At 43.3% G+C, this 25,475-nt stretch overlaps 1 protein-coding gene across 1 annotated transcript; it reads left to right on the top strand.

Annotated features, from left to right (window-relative positions):
• The first annotated feature begins 11,248 nt into the window (after positions 1–11,248).
• On the top strand, positions 11,249–23,810 carry IFNGR2 (interferon gamma receptor 2). Its single transcript, XM_009907394.2, has 7 exons — positions 11,249–11,379; positions 15,636–15,762; positions 16,299–16,474; positions 17,222–17,370; positions 18,857–19,010; positions 20,542–20,687; positions 23,001–23,810. The coding sequence occupies exons 1-7, from the start codon at positions 11,307–11,309 to the stop codon at positions 23,160–23,162; spliced, it is 987 nt and encodes a 328-aa protein (XP_009905696.2). The 5' UTR covers positions 11,249–11,306; the 3' UTR covers positions 23,163–23,810.
• The last annotated feature ends 1,665 nt before the right edge of the window (positions 23,811–25,475 follow it).

Raw genomic sequence — 25,475 nt, 5'->3', positions numbered from 1 at the left:
GCCCAGAGTAGGCTAAATTGCCACCACCACCCCCCACCAGGCCTCAATGCCCCCCGCCAAGCTGGGCCAACTAGGCCCAACTGTGCAGGAAGAAAATGGCTTGCCACAGAAGGCAGCACTCCCCACAAGCCAAAGAGACAGCAGCCACTGTACGTGCCAGGAGAGGAGGGAGAAAGAGGCAGAGTGGGCTGGGGGGTCTGCTTACATAGGGATTACAGGACTGTGAGATGGAATAACATGTGATGATCTCCTGTGCCTGCCCCTGGACTGTCAGCCCCTGGAGGACTTTCATCTGTATGGTAGGACACTTAGTCCTTAATGTATAACATGATGGTAAACCATTCTACAGCGAATGTTCCTGAAATAGGCAGAGTTCACCATTTGTAGGCAGTCCAATTTTTTCTGCAGAATGTAGAACCCTATGAGCAATAATGAATATGCATGTGTCCTTGATGTTTGGTTTAAGCTGTGTTACAGACAATCTTGTGTTAGGTCTTTTTAGTGTTGCCAGAAGAAGCAAAACCACAACTGTGAAATGGAAGTACTCGTTTTGCTTATACAATATATAATATTTAAGTTGGAAAATTAACTTCCTAAATACCTGAGACAGTCTCATTCAGATGGACCTAGGAAGGTAATTTGACACAATTTTTACAGTTCACATTCCAAGAGCAGTGTGTCACAGCACATAAAGGAACATAATTTAAATGTCTTCTGTCCATTTTCAAAGTCTATCCAAAGAATAAGCTCCTTGAAGTGTTTTTATTTTTACTTGTTCAATATATTTCTAACAATGGAAAGCTAATTTTTATTATGTGATGTGGAAGAAGTCTTGAGGAACTGTTTGTGACTCTCTTCACTGAAATGACTGTTGCCCAGGTGGCCAAGAAGGCAGGTAGCATCCTGGCCTGCATCAGCAGGAGCAGGAAAGTCATTGTGCCCTTGTACCCTGAACTGGTTAGGCCACACCTTGAGTCCTGTGTCCAGTTCTGGGCCCCTCAGTTTAAGAAGGACATTGAGGCTCTTGAACATGTCCAGAGAAGGGCAACAAGGCTGGTGAGAGGCCTCAAGCACAAGCCCTATGAGGAGAGACTGAGGGAGCTGGGATTGTTTAGCCTGGAGAAGAGGAGGCTCAGGGGGGACCTTACTGCTCTCTACAACTACCTGAAGGGTGATTGTGGCCAGGAGAGAGTTGGGCTCTTCTCCCAGGCAGCCAGCACCAGAACAAGAGGACACAGTCTCAAGCTGCATCAGGGGAAGTTTAGGCTCGAGGTGAGGAGAAAGTTCTTCACAGAGAGAGTTATTAGCCATTGGAATGTGCTGTCCAGGGAGGTGGTGGAGTCACCATCCCTGGAGGTGTTCAAGAGGGGACTGGATGTGGCACTTGGTACCATGGTTTAGTCATGAGATCTGTGGTGACAGGTTGGACTTGATGATCTTTGAGGTCTCTTCCAACCTTGGTGATTCTGTGACTCGATGTAATGCGATACAGCCCTATTGATAATTGAATTCTTTCAGCTGGACAGTGTAGAGTTGAATTTGTCAGCATTGATGGTAAAAACCATGAGCAAAATAATCAAACCCAATGTTTCTGAAACTAGAAGCACTTAACTAATGTTAATATTGTGGAATACAATTGACTTTAAGCCTAGGTCTGGGAAAGGGTGATGAAACAGAAGTTTCCTGTCATGGGATTGTTGAAAGGAAGACGGCATCTGGTAATGATTTTGCATACTGAGTCACATGCTGTGACTTTCCCATGACTTCTGCTTTTGGAATTAATTTTATTATCAGGATGGGGTTTATATAGGTAAAATTTTAAAACTGTATGCTTGATGTTGAAGGGATAAGAATGTGCATAAAGAAATACAGTCAGTAGAGAAGACCTTTGGTGGTAAATCTTTGTGATAACGGATCATTTGCTTTGCTGAGTAATTTTGAAGCACCATTAGCAACTGACTGAGGTATTTGGCTTGTTTGTAAGTGTTATGTATTGCTTTTTGACATTGGGACTTCATTTCAAAGAAACAAAGATGAAGCTGCATGATGGTGGGATTGTCACTTTAAAAATATCAGTGGTTTTGGGTAGGGGGAAGCAGAGGAGGAATTGCAGTAAATAGTTATGTGCTATTTACCCTACCAGTACAAGTTTGTTTGTTTTAATGTATGCCAGTGACAATTCCTAGTGAAGACAAAATTTATAGGTTCCTGGTGTTTGATTTCAACAATCAAATGCAGGTAAGTCTTGGGGCATATATGCCTTTCTTAGGGACTGAAGACTTCAATGATCTACCTTTACTCAGTGCTGGTGAGGCCACACCTGGAGTGGTGTGTCCAGTTCTGGGCTTTTCAGGACAAGAGAGACATAGACACACTGGAGACAGCCCAGTGAAGGGCCTTGAAGATGATGAGGGGACTGGAGCCTTTTTACTATGAGGAAAGGCTGAGGGCTACCACTGTTAAGCCTGAAAGAAGAGGCAGATCTGGGGGATGTTACCAACATATGCAAATACCTATAGGGAAGGTGCAAAGAGGATGGAGCCAGGCTCTGCACTCCCTTTTAACTTTGGAAGCAAGAGGTGACTGCACCACCACTCCAAGGAAACCAGCTGAGTTGTGACTGGTCATGGGGTGGATTGAGGCAGGTGCAATCACACTGACAAACACAAAACCTAACAGATATGGGGCAAAGGGCTGAAGCTTGCTAGGAGCTGATAAAGATCAGCTTGGAGCCATCTGGTGCTTCCAGACCCAGAAGCTCTTCCCCTGCTTTTGTGTTCTTTGGAGGACTCAGCCCTCCAACTACTTCAAAAGTGACCATAGCGCACCCTTGACTTAGGGTATAAATAGAGTCCTGCTATGGAGACATTTTGAGTTGGTGTCCATACAGCAACTGGCCTGGCAATTGGATTCCCTTCCCTTACTTAGTCTGGGACCTTGTCTAAGGAGGTCTCACCTCCACTTTGGTGAGTGTGTATACATTTGGTACCCTGAGTGGGAGATTTTCCCTTTCTGAGTGAGTGCATAGTTTGGTTCATCTTTCTCTAGACAGCTTGATTCATTGTGCACCAGAGTACTCCCAAATGACTTCTGAACCTGTGATTTTGTTACGTTTGAAGGCTTGTCAAGTAATTACAGTAAATCCACATTTCCAAGTTGCTGTTGCTGTGTTTTGTGGGTGTCTCCACAACAGGTACACACTGTAAGAATTTATTTGGTGATGTGGAATTGATGGTGACAAAATGGCCATCTAAGCGTCTTTTAGTAAGTGCAACATTATCGTAGTAAGTGCAAGCTAGCACCATGTAAGCAACACACAATCTAGTTAATCTGCAGGGAATGGCAAAGAAGTATCTGCTTGGCCACATACCAATGTTTTGTCATCAAGACACCAAACTTCAAAAATGGTATATTTTAAACCAGTTTTCTTGGTTTGTGCGGTTTCTAGCATCCTGAAAATTATCTTTCAAGTCATACCAAATCCAGCTCCTTCACCTTGCTAATGCCCCTTTCCTGAGACAGCAAAAGCAGAGAGTGTTGCAAAAAGGTGGCAGTGTCAGCTTGGCTTACTTTCAAGTAACTATATTCTCTTTTCTTCACCGATTTTCATTTATTTACTAAACTTGCCAAGAGTTGCTGTCTGGTCAGAAGAAAAGTGAGTTTATCCCCTGGCGTGTTTTCCTAGGAGTGTTGGTACCTAATGTTTTGAGCTCCCTCTGCTGGTCTTGTAAGAAGTTCAAAATGCTCACCAGAGAATTAAACGGGATAAGGATAGAGGCAGTACACAAACCGCAGTCTCTTAGAAGGAGACTCATTTCAGGTTTAAATATCCCAACTATTTAGCCACTAGTTTTCTGCCACAATGACCTTATCTTTAGATCCTTGCCTATAGTCCATAATATATATTTGTAGCTGACTGTGTAACAGTGCAAAGCTGTTGATTTCTATCAGAATAGTGATTTTTAAGATACTTTTTGTTTGGTCTCTCTTCTGTTTTCAAATTAGATTCAAGGTCAGTGTCTGCATGCGTGATTTTGTTCAAAAACACTTCTTTTTAACTAGTAACTTCCTGAAGAAAGCTGTACTGTAAGTATGGCAATTGTATCTGTGCTGTACACAGAGGTATCATCAGTATCCACAACAGAAAGATTATTGCTATTCTGTAATGCCAGACGGAGTGAAGACCACAGCTTTTTGCCAAATACTGCAACATCATGCCACTGCTTAAGTATGTATTGCTAGTTTGTATGCTGATGCTGATTAATATGACCTTTGACTCATTAATGGATCCTCCAGCATTGTTTCTTTGAGGATATCCACTGAGAACTCTTGTATTAACTCTTCCCAAACTAAATATCCCAAATGCCTTCCCTCTAGCACAGAATCCCCGAGTCTTGCGTATTTTAGCTGGGTTGGGCTGACATGTGTGTTAACCCATAATTGCTGACATTTATAAACACTTCTCAGCCATTTTTCTTTGTGTCAGCATCATCATTTCCTTGGGTTTGGGAGGGGTGGGGTGGGTGCCCTGATAAGCATTTCTTCAGAAGACCCAGGGTAGCATGTTCTAGTAAACCATTGAAACTTCAGAAAGAGATCCTTTTCCAAAACAAAAAGCAGCTTTCAGGTATTGTTTGTGAAATGATTTGCAGTGTGCCACAAGCTTTATGACAAAGGAAATAAGTTTTCTATATTCATTAACACTGTAATAGGTGTTGTGTGAGTGGTTCATTGTTAGCTTTGCCAGTTTCTGTCCTTTTTTTCTCATTTTCTAGCTTCTCTGGCTCAGGATTCCCTCCTGCCTAGCCCCAGGGGACCCTGCCAGGCCGAGGCATGTAGCTACTGCTTTTCTGTGTGCATGTTCAACCAGTAGCAAAACTGAGCACCTGTCCCAAGGACACTGAGGACACTGACATGGCTGGTTACACCAACTGCCACAGACCAGGTCCACCTTCATATAGGACTCCAGCATAAGGCACAGCCAGCCAAGTCCTCTTCCTCCTTTTCCAAAAAAGCAAACACACGTTCACTGATCCTTCAAGTACCAGCATGTCCCCTCTGCTTTCTTGGTATACCTCTGCTCCCAGGCCCTCTTACCTGCTTCGCTGTCCGCTGCTCCTCGGCCAGTCCAAATGCGCACACATACCGGTCCCTGTGGCACTCCACGTTCACAAGTTCTCTTGAATACCAGTGTGAATCGTTGCCCACCTGCTTGCCTGCCAGTCCAGCCTGGAGTTTGCTAGTAAATGTACATGTAAGCCCTTGCATACCAGAAACAAGATACAGATACTTGTCATTTCCTGCCCCCCCCTTACCAGCTGTGACCCACAGTCCTGCTTCAGCTGCTGGTGCTGAGCCATTCACTCACCTGTCCTCACCAAGGAGCTGTTTTTTATGGCAGACACCATTCCCACCCCAGTGACTGGAGATTACAGACCCCTGCTACAGTGGCTGATGCCACATTCACAGTCTGACTCCAGGAGCTGGTGTCAAACCCACTCTCACACATACAGCTCTCACCAGTAGCTGATGCATAGTCCTTGCTGTCACAGACACATACACATGGGATAGAGAGTGAGATTACACAGAGAAATAAATAGTTAAGAAAATATTTAATAAAAAGATAAGACTGCAGTGCTCAGACAGAGAAGTCTACAACTAGCCTTGTTTCACATAAGGGAGGTAGTTGAGGCCCCATTCCTAGAGATATTCAAGGTGAGGCTTGACAGGGCTCTGGGCAACCTAACTGAGGATGCCCCTGCTTACTGCAGAGGTGGGGTTGAACTAGGTGACCTTTGGAGTTCCCTTCCAACCCAAACCATTTTACAGTTCTATGAAACCTGCTTCCCCTTCCCTCTGCAAGTCCTGTTGCGAGTTTCTACACCTCTGCTGATTCCAGAACACCTCCCAGCCAAATGTCTGGGATTCCCCTAGTTCACAGTCTTAATCATTTGCAAATTCCAGAATGGGCTATCCCAGTCCTGGGAGGGGTCCCTGTAGTTTCTGGAAAGCCCATCTATTAGTGCAAGTAGCAAGGTTGGTTTGTTGGCGAGCCTATGTCTGTGTACACTTTTTTCCTTGTTTCCTTCTTTTTCCCTTAGTTTCCTAGTTGACAAGGTGTCTGATCTGACAGCCTCACTGGAATAGCTCCTGGATCAGATACCCTTGAAAGCTCAGGCACTCTTCTTCGCCATAACCCTACACTGAGAAGATGATTCATTTCATAACATGAAAAACAAACATATACCAGGCTCCCTAATGTCCAGACATTTGAGGGAGGTTGTCATATAGGCAATTCTGGAAAACATTCAGCCATATAAAACCATGCCTGATATTCCAAGAAAGGTTGGCATTTTGAGCCCAAAAGTCTCTTATGGTGTGTATTAAATACATACATAAACTTGTCAGAAAACCTGATAGGTGAACTGCTTTTGTCTGTGTCCTGGTAGAATCTAAGGTGTAACTCTCCAGTTATCCTCACTGTCAAACCTGTGCCTCCCTGGCCCTGTGTTCTTATGCAACTTGAGACTTTTTTTTAGAGGCCAGAAGGGGGGGAAAAAAAGCAGGGAATTTCCTCTCTCTGTAAGATAGCATGTGTCTTCCTCCCCACATATGATAAAGATCATAGTGAGCACACAGTTTCTTATCTTTATTGGGCTGAAGTAAAGCACACATAAGAGAGTTTGCAGTTGAAAAGCTGTAAAATCTAAAAGATGTTAGCAGCTTTTGTGTCTCTTCTCTATTTTTAAATCCCTAACTTTTAAATTCTGGCCTAGGTTGGGGGAAGCAGGGAGGCAAGGGGGGGAAGGGGAGGCATCTTTCCATGAGGGGCTCAAAAGGATTTTTCTCCAATCCTCACTTCTCAATACATGTGTGGTGTATGTATATGCATAGATACACTGGTGTCACTGGTGTATTTCCCTGCCACACTGAAAGTTTTCAGGAGTCAATTTCCTCCTTTGAGTTTGCAGGCCCTATTCCTGCAAATGAAATCCCAGAAAACTCATGGGGGTTTGGTGTGTGGCTTGGGTTTGTTTGGTTTGGTTTGGTTTTACAGTAGCTCAATCTGCAGTACTGGGAACCTACTCTTTTTTTGTCTATTTTTCACTTGTGCTGTCATTAAGGTTGTAAATGTATGAACTCTAAATTATCCTTCAAATGCAAACCTAGATGTTCAACCACAATAAGCAACCTACATGAATGTGCTGTACTGGCTAGACTATTCTTTACCCTGGCTGCATCAGTCAGTCCTGTCTGTACATGCCCTGTATGTTTATAATAGGAGCAGTGTGCACCACCTCTCAGTTCTTCTGAATTTCTTGACTGACTCATACCAAATTTCCTTTCACACCTTATTAACAAATTGCCTTGTGTTTTGTAAGGCCCTTGTTGATCTTGGGAAAGCTTATTTACTTTGCCTGTACGACCAGTTTTCCCTCATCCCTATTTTATCTTCAGACTGACTCTTCTGCACAGGTTCTGCATGCTGCACTGAAACTGTGATTGACTGTAGGCACATTTCTCCTGCTTAGCTGCTGCCATTACCTTCTGTGCTTTGACAAAGAAGATAGAGCATGTGTTGGTATTATCACCCTGGCTTTTTAACTAAAGGCTGAGCATGCAAGCAATGATGGTGACAACTTAGGAAAGTCAAAGCTCTACTTCTGAGCCTCCTCTTACTTTAGGCATGCTTTGTGATAGGTTGAAGACAAGATGATTTAATCATCCTAGTCTGTGTCCCAATAAGATATGGAAAACCACTTTGGAAAATTTTTGATGGAGCATTGAAGTCTGATTAGGATTTTGCTCATTTCAAGTCTGATTAGTGTTGGCAACATTCATTTGAAACTCCATTAACACATGAGGTTCAGAAGATCATGTCATAGATCTCCACTTGTGCTTTTCAGTAAGCATTATGGTCTAGGGCAGGCATCAAAGAAGAATGTTGCCAAGGGTAAGGCAGTCCTGTAGGCTGAGATTTGACCTTACAGTAGAGCTGATTTTATAGCTGTCAGACTGGATGAGTGTTGCATCTCTTCTACCCCAGCCTCAAGCCTTCATATCCCAACCCCTCCCTCACTTCCTTGTGTTGGATCTAGTAATTACATGGAGCAGCTCAACTAACTTTGAGAAGAATTGTTGCAAGTTAGCCAGACCAGCAAGCTAGACCAGTACCATGATCAAGAGAAGGGACACAGCCTCTACCGTACAGTGTAACTGACTGTGCAGTCATTTTGGCTTTTGCTCAGGTAGGAAGCTGGGGATTCTCTCCCAAGCATTTAAATGTGGTCACTGCCTGTATTTGCCCACAACATAACTGTGTGTGTTAGACAAGAATTAAAAGGAGAAAGACGAGTTATTTACATGCAACCATTTAGAGACACTCCTGTTTTTTAGAGGTGCTTTTGTAAGTCATTGCCCAGTGCTGCAAGCCTTCCACTTCCAGAAGTAATGTTTGATCAGGTACTGTGCCTTAGGGAGCACTGTTCATAGAAGAATGGCTTATGAATCTGTTTTAATCTCCCACCCCCATCCTCCTGAAAACTTCAGTAACAAAAATTGTATCTTTCAAATAATTCTGCACTTAAATGTCAGTATTCCAGGAACTTGGATTTTTTTTCTGTCACTGTAATCATTTTGTCAACACAACTATTTATACTATCAACAATATGCCCAGGCATAGTAAATTAATTAACAACTTCAGACATCAAGACATGGCTTCACTTATATAATAGTCTGGCAGACAAGTTCATCTGTAGCAGATATGGGGTGTTAGCTAACCACATAAGCACATCTCTATTTCTGCTGCATATGTAAGCTGCTGAAAGTAAGCCTGCCATGACTAACATTACACTTCCTCTCTGTTTCAAGGAGGCTTGATTTCATCAGATAGTTACTGTAAATGAAGCACTAAAACCAGAGCATGCTGAAATGCACATACCACAAGGAGCTCAAATTCATTTGCCTCTTGGAAAGCCTATTATATTAGCTTATATTAGCTCACCAGTAAACATCTTTAGTAATACTCAATTCAGAATATCCAAGCATGATCAAAGGATGGAGGCATTTCTTTTTTTCCTTCCTGATCTCTTCATCTTCTGTCATTTTGGCAGCCACAAACAGTCATTGAGACAGTCATTCATTTACACAACCGGAATTAGCATATTCATTGTTTATTTTGTTTTTACTAGTCATTATAATGCTTCTCTTATTGCTGATTGATACATAGTTTCTTCACCTTTGTTTAAAGGTACAGTAGTTTTTAATTTACTGTGTAAACTCAGTGGGCAGGGGTCCTTGAGTGGATGAAGGTGTCCTAACTTTTAGAGGTGTGGTTTTCATATTTTAATGTGTTATAATTAGCTAAGGTATCTAGAGGCTATTTCTCCATCCTCTCAGTCACAACCAAGTTTTTAGTTAACTTCATGTCTGGCTACAGTTCCTGTTCAAATCTGTTTTGAACAATTGCTATCTACACAATGGATGCCACAACATTCTTTTCCGAGGGACTCTCCATTCCTGTTGCATGAGACTCATCATGGTTGCCTAGTTTGGGGTAAATTTTTAACTCCTCTCACCATCAGAGGTAGAGGGAAACCCCACTTCAGAATTCCTGTTTTCAGTTACTCTTTAATATACTTAAGTTTCCTCTGGGAATCAAAATTTTATTAATGCATGGAGATGTCACCAAAATTAACATGCTTTCTAAGCACACCATCTTGCTATTTAGGTTCTAGAATTAGAAATTGCCAGTGGTTTTCCCAGCTATCTGTTTTACTACCTGCCACCAGAAATATACCAAAAGTCATGCTAACGGTGTGTGATCAAAATTCCTTCGGTGGCTGCAGACATTATCACTAAGGAATCTGTGTTTTGGTACAGGCCTGACACTGGGGAAATCCCAAAATTAAGCTTCTGGAGTGTCACGTTACAGTAGAACAGAGTTGAGTCACTCTTCCCAGAAGGGTTCAAAAAGAGGTCAGACAAGTTAAGTGGATCAGTGTATAACTGAACTACTTCAATCTCTATCCTCCTCTCATACAACAACTTATTTTGACAACCAAACAATCAACCAGCTGGCTTTTCACCATTTGCTTCCCCCTCTCCTTTGTTTATACTCCTTTCTAGCTGTCAGCATTTCTGTCAGTGTTAAAAGGCTTCAGCTGAGATTTTGGTCATTTCGATATTGTTCCTCCCTGCAAAAGGAGGATCTTTGCCCTGAAAGCTTGAAAAGATAAGAGCAGGTCATACAGGGCTGAGAGAAAGGGAAGGATCTCTCGATTGAGGAGGACCCGAACTACAGCAAACTGAAGTGTTTCATCCAAGCCACTTGGCAATCGAAGCTGCACAGCTTGTGCTCTGAGTGCTTGATACCGTTGCTGTGCTTGCCTGCTTTCCTTTGTCAGAAATTTGAGAGCAGCAGTGTAAATTTTGCTCAGGCAACCTTCAGGCAACCAAGTATATAACCTTTACTAATATTAAAACCTAACTCTGCATGGTTTCCTCCATTCACAGTCCTAGTAGTCATAGTTCCACTGACTGCTCAGTCTTGTACTAATAAAACTGTAGTTTATCTCTGAAACGTTTAAAAGAGAGCATTTTGACTTTGTTCAGGAGATAGGTGAAATACTCCTCTGCTTTATGGCGCTTGTAACTAAAGTAGTGGCAAAGCTCATTAAAAAAAATCCCTGCCTACTTGATTATTTTAAAACAATTGTTCTATTAAAAGAAAAGAGTAATCATTTGGAAGGAATGCTGCCTCCCAGCATCACCTCCAGATTTAATGATAATGCTGTGTAACCAACAGTGTCAGCTAAAGGTGTGTGGTTAGCCTTAACCACGGGTTAATGTTCTCCTAGATGCACCCAGAGAAAGCTGGGGGACTTCAACCACTTAATGGCAAGATTTCTCACATCAACCGCACGCCATCAATGCACACGCAGCCCTCGGCCCCTGTCAGCCAGTCCACACCGCATGCGGCGGCAGAGGCAGCCTGCGGGGCTGCGCCACAGCCCGCCCTAGCGCAGGGCCTCAGCAACTTAATTCCCGCGGTGTCCCCCGCCCGGCGCGGGGGCGCTGGAGGCACGCGGGAGCGCCGCTCGCGGCCATGGCGGCAGTCTGCAGGCGGAGCCGACGGCGGGCTCTGCCTCCCCGTAGGCGGTGGTAGAGGCGGGGCGAGGCCGGACCAAAGCGCCCGTTTCAGTCCCCGCCGACAGCGAGGACGGGGCCTGTGGGGCGGTCCCGTCAGACCAGCCCCGCTCCTCAGCGACCGCCAAGGAGCCCCTGGCAGTGAGCGAGGTCGGGCCATGCCGTGTCGGGCACTGCTTCTTTCCCATCTTCTTCTCTTCCTCCTCGCCTTGGGCCGGGCCTCGGGAACAGGTAGGTGTGGCCGAGTGCGGGGCTCGCTGCCGTCGTGGCCGGGACTGCGCCCCTCTGCGCCTCCTCGTCGGCGGGCTTCCGGCCTGTGGGTTGGCGGCTTGGGGCCGGGGCGGCCTTGCCGGCGGCTTGCGGGAAGCAGCCGGAGCTGTCATATAGAGGAATCATAACGGAGGGGGAGGCGAATTTCACCCTTTCCTCACCCTGCCTGTGCCTGGGTTACTGATAGAGGACAAGCCCAGTCTTTTCCTGCCAGCCGCGGGGTTGCAGCTCCTGGTAAATGTGCCGTGGTCTGGGCAGCCCTGGGACCGGCTGCGGTGCGCAGAGCAGCGTGGCCCCAAACCGGCCGCCGCTGGGTGGTTAAAACCTGCACGGGGATTGGTACGCTGTAAGTCGTGAATGTGGCTGCACTTTGTAATGTGGCACCTGCTCATCAGCTGTACTTGGGTATCCTTAGTTTCAATTGTGTGAGCTGACTGTTTAGGTGGGATTTATTAGGATTTATACTTGTCTAAATGCTTTGTTGTAACGGGAGAGTTTCCTCTTCAGGCCAGGTCTGAGCTGTCGCTCAGAAGAATAATCCTGGCTTTGGTATGTATCCCAGCAAATGTGGAAGGGCTGCTGTCATGGCTGAGGTATGCATGCAGAGCGGCCCTTTTGTTCGGGCACATGAGTATCTCCATGAGTTCAGCGTGTCTGCTGTCACGGTTTTTTCTGTTCATCGAGGCCTGGCTGCCCAGCCTGTGACTGGTGAACCCTGTGGGGCTCTTTGGCTGTCTGGGAGCTGTTCCAGATCTGCTGATTCACAGTATCACCAAGGTTGGTAGAGACCTCAAAGATCATCAAGTCCAACCTGTCATCACAGACCTCATGACTAGACCATGGCACCAAGTGCCACATCCAGTCCCCTCTTTGAACCCCTCCAGGGACGGTGACTCCACCACCTCCCTGGGCAGCCCATTCCAATGGTTAATGACTGTCTCTGTGAAGAACTTTCTCCTCACCTCGAGCCTAAACTTCCCCTGATGCAGCTTGAGACTGTGTCCTCTTGTTCTGGTGCTGGCTGCCTGGGAGAAGAGACCAACCTCCTCCTGGCTACAGCCACCTTTCAGGTAGTTGTAGACAGCAATAAGGTCTCCCCTGAGCGTCCTCTTCTCCAGGCTAAACAACCCCAGCTCCCTCAGCCTCTCCTCATAGGGCTTGTGCTCAAGGCCTCTCCCCAGCCTTGTTGCCCTTCTCTGGACACATTCAAGAGTCTCAATGTCCTTCTTAAACTGAGAGGCCCAATGCCTATGGGTGGGTTGATCTGCTTCTGTCACAAATGGAGGTGCTACTCTTTGAAATCTGAGCTAAAAGAATAGCCAGCTATACTCACCCATCTGGCCACATGCTTCTGCTGTTCACCCTTTGCAGGCTTTGGTGCTTGTCTGACAGCATGAGAAGCCAGTCTGGTACAACAGAGCAACAGAAGTCTATCCAAAAATCCCCAGGCTTCTTTTGTACCATTTAGCAAAATGATGTGTTCTAAGCTGGTGCAGGGGAAGGGATCTGAAATCATTCAGGAGCAGGGGCTGTGAAACCAATGGTTAGGTCAAGCTGAGGTGCTTTCACTAACTTGTGGCTTCACACTCTGTTGTGTGAAAGCTTTGACTTGTGGCTTGAAGCGTCAGGAAGTCTCTGCATCAGGAAAAACACAATCTGAGCACTCTTGGCAGGTGCTTTTAAAAAAATTGGTTCAGTGAGAATACATTCCAGACAGAAAGGAAGGGGCTGTTCTGCCTTTCACCTGGCTAAGGTAGTTGGAGTTTTTCCAGGATACTTGCAACATGTAGATTCTCTTTTCTGAAGGGTGCATTTTGTTACTTTGAGTCACCCCAGTTAGTGATCATTATGGAGCTTAGTGTGTGGCTTCAGAAATTTAAGTAACTTCCTTTGTCAAGGTGAAATATCTAACCAAAAGACAAACGTGTTCCTTTGGTGTACTACACACACAGCTCCTCAGTGCAGTAGTAAGTGCCTTGTGGTGAACAGAATCTCTTGATGTTGAACTGTAGAGCTTTGATATGTTTTTTTCAGTGTTTTTGAAGCGGTACAGGAAATTATCTGCTTCTGAATGCTCATATAAGGCAACATAATCAGTGTGCAGTCTTGACTGAGGAGAACAACCAGCTGCCCTCATCCTCCATTACTTTTTTTTTTGAGAGAGAGGAGAGAAGGAAGCCCCAAAATCTAGTGCTTTGCTTGTGTTTTGTTCTGACAGCTTGCTTGGATTTTGTAAAATTAGTTTGTAGCTATGTTCGAGTCTACAGATTACTGATGGTGTGAGATAACTTGCCACATGCCAGACCAGCAGTGAGAGTGGGAGAAACAATCTTCATGACTGGAAAGTGAAAACTTTTCTGAAATGAAGAAAAGGTTACTTAGTAGCCCTTAAAATATGCAAGGGAGTATTAGTAGTTTAGATAACATTTGGAACTGCAAGGAATCTCTGTCAGCTTTGCAGTGATCCATCGGTGTGTGTGTTTACTTGAGAGCACTACTTAAAAATGTGAGGCTAAGAAACTAGTAACATACCTAATTAAAACTTTGGGAGCCTAACTAGTTGTTCTGTATTTGGGACTTCAAGTTTAATGCAGTGTGTTGTCTTTTTCCTGTACATTTAGAATGCTAAGAGCCTGGCATGACATCTCTTCTGATAGTGCTGTCAGCATCACTGTGCTGTCTAGTGCTATGTATAAAAATCAGATGTAGGAATCAAAATGAAAACACTTTTTAATGTTATCCTCACATTCCCAAAGAAGGGCTGGGGCCAGAATTTAGCTTATTTATGTAAAAACAAACCAACCATATCTTGGGAGACTATTGTCTTAAGAACAAAAAATGGACATTTTATCATGTCATGGTTGTCTTTGAGCTTAGGACCTGTTGACCCAGTGTGTTTAATGGTGTGAGGGGATCACTACACGGGCAAATACAAGTTAGGTGTAGAAGGAAAACCTCTCTCCTTAGGACAGGCAGGCAGTGAAGCCATTGCCTAGCAAAGCTATGCAGGATCCAGCCTTGGAGATTTTCATGACCTGCGTGGACAGAGTCCTGAGGAGCCTGGTCTGATGGCAGAGCTGGCCTTACTCCCCTTTCCATCTAAGTGACTGCAGTGCAGTTAAAAGTGTTGGACTTTTCTGTTTTTAAAGACCTTTGATAACTGTTTTCCTGTCTTCCTTACCTCAGCCTTCTTGTGGTAATCTTGGTCTCTTTCTTCTGGGTATCCCAATTCCTTGCCATTGGTCTCCTTGTCTTTCAGTGTTTTAATGGTTCTCCAGCCTGCTATTCTGCCCTATTTGCCAGCTAACATTTCCCTCCAGATTCTACCCCACTTCTCATCTCTTTCTTCACCCACTCCCACTTCCCCAGCTCTTGGATCTCTGCCGTTTGCTCTTCTGCCCTCTCTTCCTCCATTTGATTTTTCTATTCTGTCATCCCCAGTTCAGTGCCTGGGCTTCAGCTGGGCTCCAGTCCCAGTGAACAGCTTCCTCTTCCACTCTGCTTGGGTGAGCAGGGAAATGATTCTTTTCTCATAATAGAAACACAGCTCTTTGCTCTCTGCTTCCACATTGCTTGCCTCGTTGCAGATTTTGTTCATAGCATGACTGAGTTTGAGTGGACATGTCTACTAGCAGAAGGCATGCCTGTAAACGGAGGTTTCTGTCCTTCCCTACATTGTGAAACGGGTTTCAGAATTGACAAAACTTGAAGCTTTTAAGTGGAATGGTGCCCTGTGTGTTTGGGAATGTTTAAGTATTTGGTTTTTACCTGGTTGTTGGAAAGTCTCAATGAAATGACCTCTGTGTTTCCAAGCAAGTTAGTAGGAGGCAGGTGGTCAGAAACAATGTCCTGAGTTGTTAACACTGTAAAATGTGAGATGCAGACAATTGAAATAAATGAGCTTTTGTAATGGCATGTGCCAGTGGACCTTAACTTACTGCTTTGGGGGAGCTGGGTGGGCTTTATCATTTTGTGCTGGGGGACTCGGTATTTTCAGTGCTGTGGTCTGTATGGAATAAATAAAAGCAGTAAGTTGCAATTCAGTGTTTTGTGGATGGCAGAGACTTAAATGTACTGCCCCTAGAAACAAAATGAGGAGAAGGAATGGTTTTGCCTACAGAGCAGTGAACATGAGATATATGGTGATGGAGACCAAAAACAATGTACTGTATTCTTGAATGCTTTAACAGTTATTTTTATTCCTCCTCTTTCTTTAGAATCTTCTCCTTATTTACCAGCACCAAAGGATGTGAGGGTGTATTCCTATAACTTTCATAGCTCGCTGAGGTGGTCCCCCGTTGAAGTGGATAGAGGCTTGGTGTTGTATACAGTACATTTTAAAACGTAAGTAGCTAGATCTAAACCCAGCCAAACTGATGATCTTTTAATCCAGTACCACAACTGGTTTAGAAAAAAACCAAAACAACAGTGAAAACCCAGCCAACAAACAAACAAAAACCCCCAACAAACAAAACCACCAAAATCAGCTAAAAATGACTAAGCAAACGAAAGAATGTGTTGTCTGTTAGTTGCTTGTTATGGATGTTTTCATATGTATCTTAAAGTGGCTTCTGAAGATGGACAGTCTCTTAAGCCAGTGATATTTCCACTAAAGGTGGAGGAAGTGAAGAGCACCAAGACATGTTGCATGTTTTCCTGTCTAATTGTAGCTGTACTGACTTCTCCCTTAGTAACTTTAGTTTTTCCCCAAATACTGAGAGGTGCAGGTGCTGAAGGGGCCGTGGAATTAAACCTGCGCAAAAGCAGTAGTTCTGTACCATATCCTGGTGATCCAAAAGGTGTCTAGGTGGGAGGGATTGTATTTTAGAGAGTTGTGCTGTTCTGCTGGGGCTGTATTTGTCCTTTGTTTTGCACTGCAGAGGAGCCTTTAACCAGTGGGAGGAGATGAACTGCACACGTATCACCCAGACCGAATGCAGCTTCCCCTGGTCACTGAAGGAGCGGCGCTGGACTGTTGTGTTGCGTGTGAGGGCTGAGCTAGGGCAAGTGACCTCTGACTGGGTGGAAACAGATCCATTTGTGGCAGAGAGAAACAGTAAGTGCTCTTCATTGATTTCAAAATGAGATTTCTTTGACAAACATGTTTGTTGCCTGTTCTAAGCTTTTTGGACTCCAGTTTGTACAGAGTGGATATTGGGAAAAAGTTCTTCACCATGAGGTTGATGAGACACTGGTAAAGGTTGCTCAGGGAGGTGGTGGAGGCCCCATCCCTGGGGGTTTTTAAGGTCAGGCTCTGAGCAACCTGATCTAGTGTGAGGTGTCTCTGCCTATGGCAGGAGGATTGGAACTAGATGATCTTTGAGTTCCCTTCCAAGCCTGACAATTGTGTGATTCTGTGATCAGAGCAAGGAGGGGGAAACTATTCCTCTTCCAGTATATTGACCCAAATACTGTGTTTTTCAGAGAACAAGGAATACGTGTCAGGGGATATGAAGAAAAACAAAGCAAGACAAACCCACCAAAATTCCATCACCACTAACTACAGATAGATACATTCTAGTTAGTATTTACTGAACTTACAGGGAAAGTTAACAAGAAAAGTTGATTATTTTTTTTTAAGTACATTTTCATTTAAACTTTGAAATCTTTTTACTTATGTTGGAAATTAAATAGGTATCTTAAATGTATTAAGTAGATGGGAAAAATTGTTGTATCCCTTTTCCTGAGGAAAAAGCTGACAGTATTTAGCATGTTTGCTGAGAATATCTTTAAGTAAAACTGAAGACTGTGTGATGAGCTTTCTGCATTCCTGAGGTTCACTGCTCTTTGTGTTTATTTTCAGCTACTATAGGGCCCCCTAATGTGAAGAATGTGATTGAAAACTCTGACTCCCTTCTTATTAGTGTCACACCACCTTTTGGCTCTGAAGCAGCTGACTTTCTTCAGTATCACGTGTCCTACTGGGAGAATGCAACAAGTACTGCTGTAAAAGTAAGAATGGTTTCCAATGTATTTTGTTTGTAATGCCTTGGTGACTAAGAGACATGAGTCAGTGGCTCTTAGCAAAACAGCTGAAATGGAGGAAGAAAACTAACGTAATTTTCGTTTTTCTCTAGCAGTGAAGGTCAGCATTTGGTGTCTTGAAAAACAGTTCATGTGGTCTTGGCATAAGTATCACATGTATTATGAAACTTTCAAAACCATCTCTTTTTCCTCCATGTGAAATAAAAGTTAAATCACATTGCAGGTCAAGGAGAAGAATCCACAAAGTGTCAAAAGTGGCTTAAAAATGACACTAAGGTTCCGATCTTTGCTAAGGAAGTTTGTAAGACTTCCTCCTTTCCTGTGCTGGCAGCTTCAGTAACAGGCATCTTAGGCCTAATGTTACCTGTTCCTGGGGCAGAGAAAAGCAGAATTATTAGAAACATGCTGGACACAGGTGGCATGAGCTGTCCCTGTTCATATTGAGACTTAAAGATGTTGATCTCTTTGTGTCCTTATGCTGCTATCTGGGGCATCAGTAATTGTGTTCTTGACAGGCCAGTGTTGCAGGGAAGGGATTAAGTTATATTAAAGAAAAAACATACTCAAAAGAAGGTCATTCTAAAGTCAAATGTTTAAAAAACAGCAGCAGGAAAAAAAATACTAAAAACCTCCTTTTGTTTCAAAGACATTGCTAAATCTGAAACCTCCACTTCCTTCCTCCCTCACACCAATGTGCATTTTTCTGACACATATAAAATACCCTCATGTTTGAGCTTCAGACAAGAAGTCACTCTTGTATGCCTTTGTAGGCTTCACTGAGGTCCTGCCCTTACCCTAGCCCTTAACAAGTTAGAAATTCACAAAGGCTCTGGTGGCCACATGGAGGCTGTAGAGGTTTTGCACTGCCCATCAGCATTTTTTCTTCTTCAGTAGAAGCTGAGATGGTGAAGGCTCTTCACTGAGCTACACTTCTGTCGGCCTTCTCTGGTGGTGGAGGCACTTCCCATGGCTTGTTTTTCCCTCCCCCTCTTATATTGTAGTCACTGCCTGAGCTCTTACAGAGCTTGTGTCACAGTATCACTAAGGTTGGAAGAGACCCCAAGGATCATCAAGTCCAACCTGTCTCGACAGACCTCACGACTAGACCATGGCACCAAGTGCCACGTCCGGTCTCCTCTTGAATACCTCCAGGGATGGTGACTCCACCACCTAAAGCATCCAGCAGCATATTGTGGATACAATGAGACCTTGCATCAGTCTTCACGCCTTTAGAGATTGTTTTAAGTGGTCAGGCTTGGTTTAGTTTTAAAATAATGACATTTCACATGCACTGAAAGAAGCTGAAATATATTTCACTGCTGCTTTTGTTTACTGAAAAATTAAATCTGTGCATTTTGAATGAGGAACCTGAATAGAGGAAGGGAGTTTGTGCTGAGGACGGGTCTGGCTTTTACACTAACACCTGTATTCTTTTTCTGTGTCTTTTAAACAGGAGACAAGGACGAGCAGTACACTGTTCAAAATTGGAAATCTAAAGGAACTGACACTTTATTGTTTTAGAATTCAAGTAGAACTGAGGACACGTTCAGATCGCCGTTTACTTGGACTGCAAAGTGTCCCAAAGTGTCACAGAACCACACTCAGTGGTATGGATCGAATTTGATTGGGTTTTTTGTGTATCCTGTAGAACATGACTCTTGGATCATGTACTGGTTGCTAACACACCTGTATTTGTCAGAAGTGCCAAGAGAGCACCAGCTGATAGCAGTGCACAGTTGTCACTGATGTTAAAATAAGAAGGAATTTTTTAGTCAGCAATTAAGGGTCTATGCTGTACTCCTCCCCTTGTTCTTTTCCTCCATAAATGGGCATTATTTTGGGTATTACTTTCTAGAAATATGCAAAGACTAAAAATCCTTGGTCTTTATTGGGAGTCATTACTCTTGCAAATCCTCTCCCTCAGGCACTGCTTCCTGCAGGGCAGGAACATCCCTCTCCTCAACTTTAATTTCCTGATGTTTCAAGCTCCATATTTTTGTGCAAGATAAGGGAGTGTGAAGGGAGGAGAGGACATGTGCAAGATAAGAGTCTGTCCCTCTTGAATCTCTCTGTGTGGCAGCACACAAGCACAACCAGTCTTTAGTGTGCTGCCAGTTACGGGCTGATGCCTAGGAAAATTCCAGAAAAAAACAGTAGAAAGGTAACCAAATTACCATTGGATGCAAAAGGAAAATAATTATAAGGTCTAAATTGGTTTGCTAATAGGGATAAAAGTTAGTTGCATAAACAGTTCTTTCTCTTCTTTGCTTTTGTGACTTGCATGCCTTGCTCCCTTATCTCTCTGACCTTGCATGCAAGCTGAACTGTCTTCGCTTTACACTGTATAAGGTGCAGGGGGGAGGGAGGGGAAGCTATTTGTTCCCCCCAGCTTTGTCCAGCGGGGTCTTTGTGGTGTTTAGAAATTGTGAATATATGTATTTTGTACATACTCATTGCATTTCACATTCCTAAATTTTAGTTTGCTTGTAAATACAGCTTCAGTTGCTTCCAAAACCTTCTGAGCTAGTCTGGTGATTTATTTTGGGGGTAATTCCTAAACCGACCACACGTGCTTTGAACATGCTGAAAGCTGTATAGATGACACCTGCTTACACACACAAGTTTCTGAAGTCCCACAGGAGCTGCCCTCCTGGGTGGTGTTGACCGAGTACGTGGTTGCAAAGGTGTGAGCTGTGATTGTGGAGCCTGTGATGTTTCCTTTCCTGAAAAGAGAAGCCCCTGGCATTAACGGCCCTTGCTGACAACTTGAGGGTGGAAGGACAGATTGCATTCCCCACCTGCCGTCTGCCTGCCAGCAGCGATTCCTCCAGCTCTACATTTGCCCCACTAGCACGTCAAGTGGAAGCTTGCCTTAGGCTGCATGATTATGGAGCAGAAGCTCCTAGGAGCTGGTGACTTCCACAAGGCATCACAAAATAAGCTACTTCTGAAGAGAGATGTTTCAGAGTGCATCTACAGGGTTGTCATCTTAGCCTTGGAAATTATACTTTGATTACCAAGTACAATAGGCTTGCTGTGTATTGTTTTGTATTTGATGATGTATAAATATGAACCTACCATATAGATAGATATGTATGGGTGATTCTTACCTTTTTTCCCCCTTTTTTTCTTTTTCAGAGGCAACTAGAGCAGGATATATTGTACTAATATTTGTCTTTGTGTTGCTGTCTGTATCAGTCGGTTTGTTTCTTCTGTGGCGACACCGCAAAACAATCAAATATTGGAGTCAGCCGCCTTTAGAAATCCCAGCACACTTCCAAGAGGTATGTGTAGACGTTTGATTTTTCTCTCCCCCTCCCCCTGTAAAAGCCTGATCATCTTTGAATATCACTTAAGTTAGCTGTGTAACAGAATTAGATACAAATAACTGAGTTAGTGTCAACTGTTACTTTTCTCATGTATGATCTCTCACTTTATTCCTTTTACTCAACTGAACTGGGCTTTTTACTCTGCCCTGAGATAAAAACGCTACTAGAATCCTGTTATGAAACCAGAACAAGAGTTTGTCTCCTGACTACCTCTTGTCTGCCCTTTTGTTTGCTTATCTGTCATCAGGCCTGAAACAGTTCCTCACTTGAAGCAAAATCTGAACTGGGGACCTAGGTCTCTGATAAGAAATGAAATATGGAAAAGCATAGGAGCAAAGACTGACTTGAGGACTTACAGACTACTTAAGGGAATGTTCCTGGGCTTTTTTTTTCCCCACCTATAATTTCAGCAATACTTGGATGGAAAAAGTCATCCTGGAACTTTTTTCTCCTTGTAGCTCACGCATTCCTGTACTAAATGACATTGTTTCAGTGGTGTTCATCTTCCTCTTTTGAAGAACTTAAACAGGAAGTTGTATTTTAGGCAAAGTTCTTGACTTAAATGTTCAGCATACATTCAGTATTATCTTTTAAAGCTTGTATTTGTTTGCAGCTCTTTAAGGTGTGTTTCTTCTGCCTGTCAGAGTAATCCATTCTATGTGGTAGTTCTGTGATTGTGGAGCTGTTTTTGCAGATTTATAGAGAGGCATGGGTGAATGAACCCAGACTTTCTGTGGAGCTCTCAGTACATTGGTTTTTCTCTTCTGCTACCTCAGCTACCATCTCACAGGGGCTCAGTGGAGACAGCTGTGTTGCCTGTCAAGCGAAGTGCATCTCACACTTAATCCTTGTGCAGTATACTAAAATAGTGCAGCATTTCATGCAAAGGACGTGCAAGAACAGAGTTTCACCCTCATGTGGTCTGGAGTAATTGTATTAATCTGGAAACATACATCAGAAGTAGATACTAGGCTCACACAGAAGTGTTTGAGGCAAAACACTAATAAGAAATGAAGGAAAATCAGTGATTATGCTGAATGTTTTAATGTCTCTTTCTAAAAGGGACCAACCAGCCTGAGGATTCTCCTTTTCAAACACTTTCCACGAGTACGGAGTACTCATTGTTTTAAGGCAGCCTTGTAGGTACTCCTCCTGATTTTCAGAAGAATCACACATTTCCTTCTTTTACAGAAGGATCTCAGCTTCCAGCATCTGGGGTCTGCTGCAGAAATACCTTCACACAGGAAAGCCACAGCAGTTTGCTAAAGTGGATGCCTTGGAGCTTCCCATATGAAACACTTTCTTTTCAAATACACCTGGATTAAAAAATCCTCTTGATTGTCATGATTACAGAGAAAATGGTGCCTCAACTGAAACTAAGGTTTCATAACAGACATCTCAGATTGACACCTCCTACAGTACAGAGCAAGCTTTTGAGTACAACTCCAAGCTACGTCAGTCTTTCAACAATATGAAGGCATCTGTGTTGCAGGCTTTTGTCTGTGATTTCCAAAAAAAAAGGAAAAAGTATTTAATGACAGATTACCTTTTTAGATGGCTCCACTTCCTTGTGATCAGGATCACAAGATCAGCTTAATGATAGTGAGAGTATGTAGAGGGGGCAGGAGGAACAAGAAGTATTTTCTCTGGATGAGGTTTTTTTGGTTTAATGCTCTATTCTTTTATTCATTGTAAGGCTGATTTTGGAGGAAAGGGGAGGAGAGGGTAAGTCAAAGCAAAAAGTAACCACAAGAATGCCACTGGAGCTTTCTGTCAACTGTAACAGATGCAAGTCTGACATCCAATAAACCAGGATCCAAATTTGATCTTGTTTCCTCTAGCATTGACTTAGGCAAGCTGTCAGTTGCCAGCTCCCTCAGTTGGAGAGCATGTCCCTATCACTGTAATAAAGAAGTGTTTTCTCCTATGGTTTGTTCTTAACTGGCTGAAATTTGCTTGAACTGCCATGAGAAGAGTATGAGCCAAAACCTACTATGGAAAAAAAAAAACAAAACCGAAAAATAAGCAGGAATGCAAGCTGAACTCATTTTAATGTGTATTTGCATGATTGATTTGTTGTTTGGTAGGGGTTTGTCCCCACAGAAATAAGGTGTTCAATGTAGTTTCAAGGAAGTCCAGAACAGAATATGCCTTTAGCAGCCCTTACTGTGAATGTTGGTCTGAAACAATTTGTCTAATCTCTAATTTCTGCTACATCTGTTCTGTGGATAGATTCTTAAAACTGTTGTCTCTGGCTTTTTTTCCCAGTATTTGAAGGACCCTAGCATGCCAGTTTTAGAAGTGTTGGACAATTGTGCCGAGGATGATCCCCATGATTCCTTATCTGTTGTATGTTTTGAAGAAGGAAGCCAGACCTTGGATGGTCAAGCTCATTTATGCAGCATCTCCCACGACGGTGAAGTAACTTAAGTGGTGGCCCAGTGAGAGTGCCTGCACCAAGTCTTTGAAGGGGCTTATGCCCATGAACAATGCTGAGTGGCTGCTGGCAGGAAAGACTGCTCTGGACAAAACGCAGCCACTGAGAAATGCTGAGCAAGATGCTGCTTTCAGGGAATCATGTGAACCCTGAGCCTTTGTTGACATGGCTTCTGCTGTGTTCTGCAACAGACTGAAAGCCAAACTGTGAAAGAGAAATGAACACTAAGTTGCCTAAAGAAAGACAGGTGTTAGCTTCTTCCCTCCAGATAAAAACGGCAGTCTAAAAAGAAAATTCACTTAGTTCTCTCCAGCATCACAAACCTGTGCAAAGAACTGCTCTAAGAAAGACCTCTTCCTACCGGCCTCCTAACACGTTCATGAGAAGCATTAATCTTCTGCGCCTGCATCAGGACAGTCGTTCTTCACAGCAAACCCAAGGTTTAAATCATTTTGCTCAGGATTTATACAACATGCATCGGTGATTATCAGACACTAAAATCTCTTGTTGACTATCAGATCAGTCCTAAAAAGGACAAGCTCACTAAGCATTGTCTTTTGAGTCCTTTAACATAGAAGCAGAAGACAAGTCACACATCACAATCCTGGGGGGTCTGGATGGTAGCTAATAAAGCACAAGTGAACCATTTCTATACAAAAGAGTTTGGATTTATTTAACATTTTTCCTGAGTTTGATACCAGTTGGTTGAGGGGAAAAAAAAGGAAGAAATATGTTTGCTTATTTGCAAATTATTTCTTTGAGTTGCTTCGGTCTGTTAATGAACCTGTGGGTTATCTGAGGCAATGCTCTGCCACCTCTTTCAGGAATTTTTTTTCCCTAAGGCTTTGCAAGATTGTTTCCTCATAAGGCTAATCTAATTGCTTGTAATGAGGCAATATGCCAAGACAATATTGTTAAGCTGAAGACTTAGTCATGCTGGTAAGAATTTTCAAGTCAGCCCTGAACTGCACCATACCTGCTTTGAAGTTCATCCATGTTATTTTTATATAGTGTGCTGTAAAAACAGGAAGAACCACAGGCTCAAAGGAACAGAGGACATAAATAAGAAGGCAATTAAAATGAACGTTTAGCTACACAGCACACAACTTCCTGGATAAGCACTACCCTGACATCTGTTGGAGAGAGTTGTTACTACACTGGCACAGTTACACAAATAGGCCGAAGTTAAAACTCTCTTGTTGGAAGTGATCCTTAGTCACTCCCACCATCACAACCGCCAACTGCAGCAGGCCAAGGGAGACATCTTAGCCTGAGCTTAAACTGTGTGTGGTGTTAAGTGGACCTTAGGCTATTCTGAATGAAGCCTGAATGGGTCTCATGGTTCTTCTGTCAGCTACCAGAAAAGACACATACTCAAAGCTGTATAGAACATGACCAAGAAATAACTGCAAAAACCCAAACATGGTAGAAAATGCAAGTAACCTCAGAAAGAAGCTCTTACCTTGCTCTTAAGAAAAGTGTCTTTTAACTGGGACCTTGCATTAAAACATCCTGGAAGAGTTCTTCCAGTGTCAAACACTTGGCTTGTGCTGCTCAAGGGTCATGTGCACCATACCATAAATAGGCTTACTTGTAGGCCACAGTTGTTCCTCACAGTGAAAAAAGCCAGCAAACATTTCTAAGTTCCTAAGCAAGAAACTGACAGACCTGAAAACAAAGCCTTGGTTTGACTGAGCCGCTGTAAGACTCCTATGAAGGTCTCAAGTACTACTTGAGCCACTGAGCACTACCCTGCAATTACCTCAAGAAGCTCACTAGTTTGAGAACGTAAGATAAAGTTTTATTGCAGTTTTCTGAACTTACAACCAAACAGACAACTTATGTACAAAGCTATGATTGACACCAGTGAATATATCACAACTCACTGCAGGACAGTGACAGCAGGATGCAGTTAGTCTAGCCAGTAGCACAATTTCAGCTGCAGTATTTGCTTCATATTCTGTCCACTGGAGCAATTCCCACAAGGGAGCAATTAGATGACTAACAGGATACAGTAACTATGCACCGAAGTTACATTCTGCAGTTCAATGCCATTTGGTCAGCAATCTTGATACATGGGAAGTTATAAAAGCCTTTAGACACCAGATAAGATTCAAAATGCTTTAAAAAACACAGAACTCCTAAGATAAAGTCATCACCAACAGCAAGATGAACCTACAAGATCAGTCCAAAGCTATAAAACATGATTGTTCCTCCTTTTCTGTGTTCTCCAGCTACAGGAAACTGGATTTCAGTAATGGAAGCATTCCCAAAAAGTGCCCAGGAAATTGAGGAGATAAATACAC

The sequence above is a fragment of the Dryobates pubescens genome, chromosome 12 (genome assembly GCF_014839835.1).
Source record: "Dryobates pubescens isolate bDryPub1 chromosome 12, bDryPub1.pri, whole genome shotgun sequence".
Taxonomy (NCBI): Eukaryota; Metazoa; Chordata; class Aves; order Piciformes; family Picidae; genus Dryobates; species Dryobates pubescens.
This window is presented reverse-complemented; position numbering and strand designations above follow the sequence as displayed.

Excerpts from the sequence above, each read along its gene's own strand:
- IFNGR2 (XM_009907394.2), top strand. The coding sequence starts at position 11,307 with ATGCCGTGTCGGGCACTGCTTCTTTCCCATCTTCTTCTCTTCCTCCTC. Across the intron at positions 15,763-16,298 it reads TATACAGTACATTTTAAAAC|AGGAGCCTTTAACCAGTGGG; the intron begins GTAAGTAGCTAG and ends TTTGCACTGCAG. Across the intron at positions 20,688-23,000 it reads TCCCAGCACACTTCCAAGAG|TATTTGAAGGACCCTAGCAT; the intron begins GTATGTGTAGAC and ends TTTTTTTCCCAG.